Here is a 9,436-nt window from a genome sequence, read left to right on the forward strand (position 1 = left end):
TCCTTGCCTACTAGAGCCTAGGGCTTAAGAAAGCCATTTGGGCGGTTACATGCATGCTAACACATCGTAGGACCATTTGCTGAAAGCGGAGTGGTAGCTCTGATCACCAGGGCTCACGTGAGCAACACACAATCGGGCACACAAATTTGAAGAAAATCAATTTTCCCTTATCCTTCTGGCTTCTTCGTCGGACAGGCTGATTCCGGGAGCCATGGGAAGTGAGGAGAGAAGTGGAGCGCAGCCTCACCTCGCAGAGCGACTTTGGAGGCTTGCGGGGAGGGAGGGAGCTGCAAAATGAACTAGCAGTTTCTGGGGAGAACCCCCAGGTCCTTGCACTTCGTTCCAGCCCCTAGCACCAGAACCAGGGTGCGCAGCGCGCAATCAACAGAAACCATCCATTCCTTTGATTTCCGGAGCCCTGTGCCAACTTCTTCCAGAAGCAAGGCGCGGGCAGAAAAGGGGAGGGAGCTGGAGTTTAAACACACACACACACACACACACACACACACACACACACACACACACACACACACACACACACACGGAAAGATTCCTGATTTTCCTTTCTCGTTTTCTCCTGGGAGCCTTTCCACACGAAGAGGATTGTCAGAGGCTGGTGGAGGAAAGGCGGCGCTAGGACGCTGCGGCCATTGGCTGTCTGGCTCCGGTGATTTGCATATCGGCAGCTATAAAGGCCGAGGCGGCCGGCGCGCGCCGGCGGCGGCGCAGCTCCAGCCGGGAGAAGGGAGGGAGAGGCGCGCGGCGAGGGCGGGTCCGCGCGTCCTCTGAGCCAGGCTGAGCCTAGCGAGCCCCAGCTCCCTGACTCCCCCCACACACACACACAGCCCGGCACAGGGCTCGAGCGGGTTCCCGGGAGCCGGGGACTCCACGCCCCGATCTGCAAAACAGGAAGGAATCTTTTCCTTAGCCTTTTGGAACGGCACTGGGGGCTGGCAGCATGAGTCCTGGGAGGCGCTGGGGCACCCCTTGTCTCTTTCCCTTGCAGCTCTTTAGCCTCTGCTGGGTGCTCTCAGTGGGGCAAAGCAAGACAGTCCGCTACAGTACCTTCGAGGAGGATGCCCCTGGCACCGTCATCGGGACCCTCGCCGAGGATCTCCATATGAAAGTGTCGGGAGACACAAGCTTCCGCCTGATGAAGCAATTCAACAGCTCCCTGATCCGAGTGCGCGAGGGGGACGGGCAGCTGACCGTCGGGGACGCAGGCCTGGACCGGGAGCAGCTGTGCGGCCAGGCCCCGCAGTGCGTGCTGGCCTTCGACGTGGTCAGCTTCTCGCAGGAGCAGTTCCGGCTGGTGCACGTGGAGGTAGAGGTGAGGGATGTGAATGACCACGCGCCCCGCTTTCCCCGGGCCCAGATCCCCGTGGAGATCTCAGAAGGGGCGGGCGTGGGCACGCGCATCCCCCTGGAGGTGCCGGTGGACGAGGACGTGGGGGCCAACGGGCTGCAGAGCGTGCGTCTGGCCGAGCCGCACAGCCCCTTCCGAGTGGAGCTGCAGACGCGCGCGGACGGCGCCCAGTGCGCCGATCTGGTGCTGCTCCAGGAGCTGGACCGCGAGAGCCAGGCCGCCTACAGCCTGGAGCTGCTGGCCCTGGACGGGGGGCGCCCGCCGCGCTCGGCAACGGCCGCCCTCAGCGTGCGCGTGCTGGACGCCAACGACCACAGCCCAGCCTTTCCTCAAGGCGCCGTGGCCGAGGTAGAACTTGCCGAGGACGCTCCGGTGGGCTCGCTGCTGCTGGACCTGGACGCCGCCGACCCGGACGAAGGGCCCAACGGCGAGGTGGTGTTCGCCTTCGGCGCCCGCACCCCTCCTGAAGCCCGCCGCCTCTTCCGGCTCGACCCGCGCTCCGGCCGCCTCACCCTGGCCGGCCCGGTGGACTACGAGCGCCAGGACACCTACGAGTTGGACGTGCGGGCCCAAGATCGCGGCCCGGGGCCTCGCGCCGCCACCTGCAAGGTCATCGTGCGCATACGCGACGTCAACGACAACGCTCCTGACATCTCCGTCACCCCGCTGGCCGCCCCCGGAGCACCAGGCACCTCGCCCTTCGCGGCTGCAGCTGCCGCCGCCGCGCTCGGGGGAATGGAGGCCGCCGCCTCCGAGGCCGGGGCCGGGACGCCCGAGGCCGGAGCCACCTCCGTGGTGCCCGAAGGAGCGGCGCGCGAGAGCCTGGTAGCGCTGGTCAGCACCTCGGACAGGGACTCGGGAGCCAACGGGCAGGTGCGCTGCGCCCTCTACGGGCACGAGCACTTCCGCCTGCAGCCGGCCTACGCGGGCAGCTACCTGGTGGTGACCGCCGCGTCCCTGGACCGCGAGCGCATCGCCGAGTACAACCTGACCCTGGTGGCCGAGGACCGCGGCGCGCCCCCGCTGCGCACCGTGAGGCCCTACACCGTGCGCGTGGGCGACGAGAACGACAACGCGCCGCTCTTCACCCGGCCCGTCTACGAGGTCTCTGTCCGCGAGAACAACCCACCCGGCGCCTACCTGGCCACCGTGGCCGCCCGGGACCCGGACCTGGGCCGCAACGGCCAGGTCACCTATCGACTCTTGGAGGCCGAAGTGGGCCGCTCCGGCGACGCCGTGTCCACCTACGTCTCGGTGGACCCGGCGACCGGCGCCATCTACGCGCTGCGGAGCTTCGACTACGAGACGCTACGCCAGCTGGACGTGCGCATCCAGGCCAGCGACGGCGGAACCCCGCAGCTCTCCAGCAGCGCCCTAGTGCAAGTGCGAGTGCTGGACCAAAACGACCACGCGCCGGTCCTGGTGCACCCGGCACCAGCCAACGGTTCCCTGGAAGTAGCGGTCCCCGGGCGCACGGCGAAGGCTACGGCCGTGGCCCGCGTCCAGGCCCGCGACGCGGACGACGGCGTGAACGGGGAGCTGGCGTTCGACCTGCAGCAGCAAGAGCCCCGCGAAGCCTTCGCCATCGGCCGCCGCACGGGGGAGATCGTGCTCACCGGAGACCTCTCGCAGGAGCCCCCGGGCCGCGTGTTTAGGGCGCTGCTAGTCGTCTCCGACGGCGGCCGCCCGCCTCTCACCGCCACCGCCACCGTCAGCTTCGTGGTTACGGAAGGCGGCGGGCGCGGGCCGGGGGCGCCCGCCGGCGCCGGGAGCCCGGAGCAGTCGCGCCCGCCTGGCTCGCGGCTCGAGGCTTCGTCGGGGCCGGCGCTGCAGTGGGACACTCCGCTGATCGTCATCATCGTGCTGGCCGGGAGCTGCACGCTGCTGCTGGCCGCCATCATCGCCATCGCCACCACCTGCAACCGCCGCAAGAAGGAGGTGCGCAAAGGGGGGGCCCTCCGGGAAGAGCGGCCCGGGGCGGCGGGCGGCGGAGCCTCGGCTCCCGGATCCCCGGAGGAGGCCGCCCGGGGAGCTGGGCCCCGGCCCAACATGTTCGACGTGCTCACCTTCCCTGGCAGCGGCAAAGCGCCCTTTGGCAGCCCCGCGGCCGACGCCGCCCCACCCGCGGTCGCCGCGGCCGAAGTGCCGGGCTCGGAGGGCGGCAGCGCCACTGGGGAAAGCGCCTGTCACTTCGAGGGGCAGCAGCGGCTCCGCGGCGCGCACGCCGAGGTGAGGCCTTCCCGCGGCTGGGCGCCCCCCTCCGTGCTCCGCGGACAGGCTGGGGGACGGGAGAGCGGAGGGGTCGGGCTGGGCCGCCGCCCGGAGACGCCTCACCTGTGGCGCTTGCTCTTCTCTTTCCCGCCACTTCCCTGCCAACCCGCCCCCCTCCTTCCCCCCTACCCCCTCACCCCGCCCCGTTCCCCTCTGCAGCCCTACGGCGCCTCCCCGGGCTTTGGAAAGGAGCCGGCGCCCCCGGTGGCCGTCTGGAAGGGACATTCCTTCAACACCATCTCCGGCCGAGAGGCGGAGAAGTTCAGCGGCAAGGACAGCGGCAAAGGGGACAGTGACTTCAACGACAGCGACTCGGACATCAGCGGGGACGCGCTGAAAAAGGACCTCATCAACCACATGCAGAGCGGTGAGGGCTCTCCCCTCCCCCTCCCCGTCCCCTCCCCTCCCCCTCCTTTCCCCTCCCGGTCTCCTCCCGCTCGCCCGCCGCACTTCAGGCCCTGTTGGTGACCTCCGGGCCTGCCTCCTACAGAGATTTCAGAATGCCAAGTGGAGGCGGCTCTGCTACTTACACGACGCGCGCGCACGCACACACACACACACACACACACACACACACAAGGTGCCTAAGTGCGGGGCAGGCCTCCATCTCCGTACACGCCTTCTTTTCCCGTGCTAGGGTTCCGAAGGCCTAGGGGCGTGTGTGTGTGTGTGTGTGTGTGTGTGTGTGTGTGTGTGTGTGTGTGTGTGTGTGTGTGTGTGTGTGTGTGCGCGCGCGCGCGCGCGTGTGCGCGTGTGCGCGTGTTCTGAGGAATAATCACGCTGTTCTTTCCCCTCTTCTGTCTTTCTACTAGGACTGTGGGCGTGCACTGCCGAGTGTAAGATCCTGGGCCACTCGGACCGCTGCTGGAGCCCATCCTGCGTAGGGCCCAGTGCTCACCCTTCCACCCACCCGCCCGCTCAGATGTCCACCTTCTGTAAGAGCACGTCCCTGCCCCGGGATCCGCTGCGCAGGGACAATTACTACCAGGCCCAGCTGCCCAAGACAGTGGGGCTGCAGAGCGTCTATGAGAAAGTTCTACACAGAGACTATGACAGGACAGCCACTCTGCTCTCCCCGCCCCGTCCTGGGAGGCTTCCTGACCTACAGGAGATTGGGGTGCCCCTCTACCAGTCCCCTCCTGGGAGATACCTGTCCCCCAAAAAGGGAGCCAATGAAAATGTGTAACCCCATGCTGCATGTCTTCACACACATATACAGGTCATTCGAGAGAAACCCCTAAGTTATTGACCGGTTTCAGTGTTGTATATATAAATATGCAAGATGTGCCTTAAAAATGAAGTTGTTGGAAGCTATTTCCAATCACATTGGTACTGTTTGGTATTTGCAAACAAAAAAAATGTAGTTAATGTAATTTTTATGAAATGTGTGTGGCATTTAATTTTTCTTATCATGCTGTTGACTTTAATTTCTCTTGCAGCTTGCCATTTTCTTAGTGTTTTTAACCTGTACATGGTGTAATGTAATGTTTGTATATAATGAAATTTTGTTATATTTTTATATAATAAAAGCTAAAGTGGAAGTTATTGCCAAAGGAACTGTCTGTAAGACAAAAAAAAAACCACAAAAATATGTTGAGATTACTTAATGGGAATTTATCTTTCACCAGAAACAACCTAGTGTTTGAGAAGTTTTTGCCTTGCCAAGTGTAACTTGTATATCTTGAGTCTGTGGTAGATTTCAAGTTGATGTTATTTAATTACATTTGGTTTTCTGTAAACCATGTCACTTATAAGCACAGTAATAAAGGATTTGTCATGTGTTTGAAGAATCTGCTAATTGATTTTATGAAATTGCCTATCGTCAGACATTCACAAATAACTTCAATATTAGAATTAAATTTTCTTTCAAGTGCTAATTATTTGAGCATAATTTATGCTTACAACAATATTAAACTAGTATGATTTCAAGTATTGCAAAATCTCACCTAAGTTTTTAAGGTATTGAGTTTGTAAATTATGTATATACATCTCCACATACATTAGTTACTCAATAAAATCCCTGCCCCATTTGTTTCCTGAAAAATTTTTATTGAGCAACTTCCAAATACTGGTGAAAAATGCATTTAACTGTTAATTCATTAATTAAACATTTGAAGATTTCACTAGTGTAAACAAGAATTGGAGTTCTTAAAAAATAATACTAAGATATAGCAAAACAAGCACAGGGTACACAGATGGACTACAATTGTGGGACAGAAGTAGTGTTTACTCTGGGTCTAATCCCCGGCACCACACATGCACACACACAACTCACAAATTTATGGTGAACAGACATGATGCCTGATATTTACTTTAAAATATTCTAGGGGAAAAAACAAACACAGTACTACTTGAAAAACATTAATCATATATTGCCAGCTGGCACAGGTATAACCGAGGGTTAACTACATTGATTTCTATTTGTATTTGGAAGTGTAAGCAATGACAGTTGTTTAAAAAAACCATTAAAATGCTAATTTTTAAAAAATGAAAGGCTGAGAACTGGTGGTTCACACCTGTAATTCTAGCTACTCAGAAGGCTGATATCTAATGACTGTAGCTCAAAATTAGCCCAGGCAGAAAAGTCCATGAGACTCTTATCTTCAACTTACCAGCAAAAGACCAGAAGTGGAGCCCATGTCTCAAGTGGAAGAGAACTAACTTTGAGCAAAAAGCTAAGTGAGAGCATGAAGCTCTTGAATTCAAAACCCAGTTCTGGTACAAAAAAAATAAGTAATAAAAAATAATAAAGTTAGAATGGCATTCAGAGACTTTTATCTAACTCTTCTATATGTTTCATTTGAAATTAAAATGATGATGATGATGATAATGAAAGTCACTATTTACTGAACAAGATTTTATATGGGCAGAGCTCTTTGAAAAGCACCTTGCATGAGTTAGTTTGATAACTGAATCCTTCAAACACCTTCATGCTATGGAAACCATTCTTAACTCCCGGTAAGGAAACTGAGGCCCAAGGAAAATAAACAAACTACTGAAAAATATCACACTACTAATAGATGGCCTGGGTATAATTCAAACCTAGATTATTCAATAAAATATAGCAATGAAGAAAATTTGTAGGGGTTTATTTACTTTGAAAGAAACAAGGAGTTAGGTAGAAACGTCCCAATGCCTTTCTTTACTGCCTGATTATTATTTAAGCCTTTATATTTGTGAAGTGCCTCTGTTCCTTTATTACTAATTATAGAGAGTGAGGCACTGTAAAGCAATCAAGGAGCCCTCAAAGCTGTCTGTTGGAGTCATAATTGAAACCAGTGGTAGTTCCAGGCGGAACAGCGGGTCAGACACACACAAGTGCTTTGCCACCCACGGCCTATGCAAAGTTCAGCCATTTCTGCAGGCAACCAAGCTACACATGAGCCTGACAAGCTCAGAGTGCCCTATCTGCAGGTGCTGAAAGCAAGCATAGTATTTGCAAAGTACTGGTAGATCTCACCTGATAATTAGCAAAGCTGTTTCTTGAGTCTGCCCCATCAAATGAAGAGCAGAAGAATGAGTAACCCCACCTTACAATGCCTCTCTGTGAGTTTTCTGTTTGGGGGCTCAGAAGTAAACTAATCTAGGTCTGAGATGAAGGTAAGTGGTAGAGTGTTCACATTTTGCAAGTACCTGTGTTCCATCCCTCTCACCATAAAATAAAGTAAAATATTGTTACTGTCATTATTTTGTTTTGTACCCTACAAACGATTTTATTACTCTAAATATGCTAAATATTCTAGTATCAAAACCTCTATAGCTTCATTAACAATATTTTCCTTAGAGAAATGGCTACCGAAAGAGTTTTGGGTGTTTTGTTTTGTTTGCGAAATTGAACACATAATTCACTTCTCAAAATTGTAAACAGGGGGCCAGAAGTTTGGCCTAGTGGTAGCATGCTTGCCTAGCATGCATGAAGACCCGGGTTCCATTCCTCGGTTCCACATACATAGAAAAAAAGCCGAAAATGGTGCTGAGGCTCAAGTGGTAAAGCTCTAGCCTTGAGAAAGTCCAAGGACAGTGCTCAGGCCCTGAGCTCAAGCCCAGGACTGGCAAAAAAAAAATTGTTAAACAGCTGGGCACTGGTGGTTTATCTGGGATGGTGGATAGTAAAAGGATTAGGATTCCAGGCCAGCTGGGGCAAAAAAAAAAAAAAGTGTTCAAGACTCCCAATCCAACAGACAAAGCAGGGGTGAGGGATGCTGATGCTCATCTGTTAACCGAGGTGTGAGAGAAACATAAATGGGAACATAGTCTAGACTGGCTGGCAGCAAGAATAAGGCCTTATCTTGAGAATAAGCAGAATAAGAAGGCTTGGAGAATGGCTCTAGCAACACAGCACCTGACTAGCAAATGTGAAGCCTTGACTTCAAATCCCAGTACCATGAGAAAAAAAATTTTTTTTTCAAACAAAAAAAGGAGAGGGCCAAGTTCTAAGCACCAACAGCAAGAGTCCTCCAAGAAATAGCAGGTGATCGGTGGCGGCTTTCTACTTTTCTCTAGTAATACATGCTCTTAAGTACATTCTTAAGAAAATACACTGTTGGGCTGGGAGTTTGGCCGAGTGGTAGAGTGCTTGCCTAGCATGCACTAACACCTGAGTTCAATTCTTCCCTACATAGAAAAAGCCATAAGTGGTGCTGTAGCTCAAGTGGTAGAACTCTAGCCTTGAGAAAGCCCAAGGACAGTGCTCAGTCCCTGAGTTCAAGCCCCAGGACTGGCAAAAAAATAAAATACACTGTGTGCAATTAAATTAGATAGTAGGTATATGCAGACTACTTAGTGCCATGTCTGATCCATAGTACATTCCCATTAGTTACTCCTCCAGTTTCCTGGGCTTCCTGTAGCTCAGCTACAATGTCCTCACCCACTAAGGACCATGGAAGGGATTCAGGATGCCTGTCCTTGTTCTGATTGTTTTTCTGTCTGCTTCTCCCGCAGTGCCTCAAGTCAATGATTTCCAAACAAGCATCCCATACAAACTCATAAGCTTTGTAGGTTTGTGGTAGCAACACAAATACTTCTCTGGGGGTAGAAGCCAACAATTCTTGTGCAGCCTTGAAAGTAAGCTCTGGGACAGGAGAAGATCCTTCATGAAAAAAAAGAGGTCACCTTGAACAAGAGGCTAAAGCCAGACTTGACCTGTTTGACATCTTTGTCTCTGGCCCCATTGACCAGGATGTCCTACGCTTCTTCCTATAATAAAATAGCCATCAAAGAAACCACTTCAGAAAATTAAAATGTAGGTGGTTTCAACATCTACTGAAAAATTTATTCTGAAATAGAGCAAAAGCAGGATGCATGTCTCCCAATGCATATGTGTGTGTGCATGTGTGTGTGTGTGTGTGTGTGCCTATGAAGATATATATAGAAATAGATAGATAGATAGCATACATAGATAAAATCAGGATGAGTCCCATGCCATAATTAGCTATCTGGTTTATTTCACTTGGCTTTTATCATCTTAAAAAAATCCATTTTAGAAAACAAGCATATTCACTTTAGTAGCAACTCCAGTAGCAGGGTATAATTGGAACACCACAAGTTTTGAAAGCAAACCAAAGCAAAATAATACAATACTCGATGGACCACTGGGTTCTGCCACAACTCAGAGGAGCTTTGAAAGTGCTGTCCTGGTTTTCAATAGCTATGCAATAACTCAAAGAGTATTTATTATTCTCTTTCTTCAGAGAGAGACAATCTGCAATAGAATTCAACAACCAGCTCAAAATCACCTAAGAAGTGAACTGCCAGTAGAAAAGCATACCAAACTATCTTAAAAAAGCCATCCCTCAGCCA

The 9,436-nt window shown here is 52.9% G+C and overlaps 1 protein-coding gene across 2 annotated transcripts; it reads left to right on the top strand.

Annotated features, from left to right (window-relative positions):
- The first annotated feature begins 735 nt into the window (after positions 1-735).
- On the top strand, positions 736-5,415 carry Pcdh8 (protocadherin 8). 2 transcript variants are annotated; one of them, XM_090342068.1, is made up of 3 exons: positions 736-3,595; positions 3,797-4,004; positions 4,450-5,415. In XM_090342068.1, the coding sequence occupies exons 1-3, from the start codon at positions 959-961 to the stop codon at positions 4,821-4,823; spliced, it is 3,219 nt and encodes a 1,072-aa protein (XP_090198194.1). In that variant the 5' UTR covers positions 736-958; the 3' UTR covers positions 4,824-5,415. The 2 variants fall into 2 exon arrangements, with proteins under 2 accessions (XP_090198194.1, XP_090198195.1); XM_090342069.1 differs by having other exon boundaries at positions 736-3,304.
- Positions 5,416-9,436: the final 4,021 nt, after the last annotated feature.

The sequence above is a fragment of the Megascapheus bottae genome, chromosome 11, assembly GCF_031878675.1.
Source record: "Megascapheus bottae isolate mThoBot1 chromosome 11, mThoBot2.hap1, whole genome shotgun sequence".
In the NCBI taxonomy this organism is placed as follows: domain Eukaryota; kingdom Metazoa; phylum Chordata; class Mammalia; order Rodentia; family Geomyidae; genus Megascapheus; species Megascapheus bottae.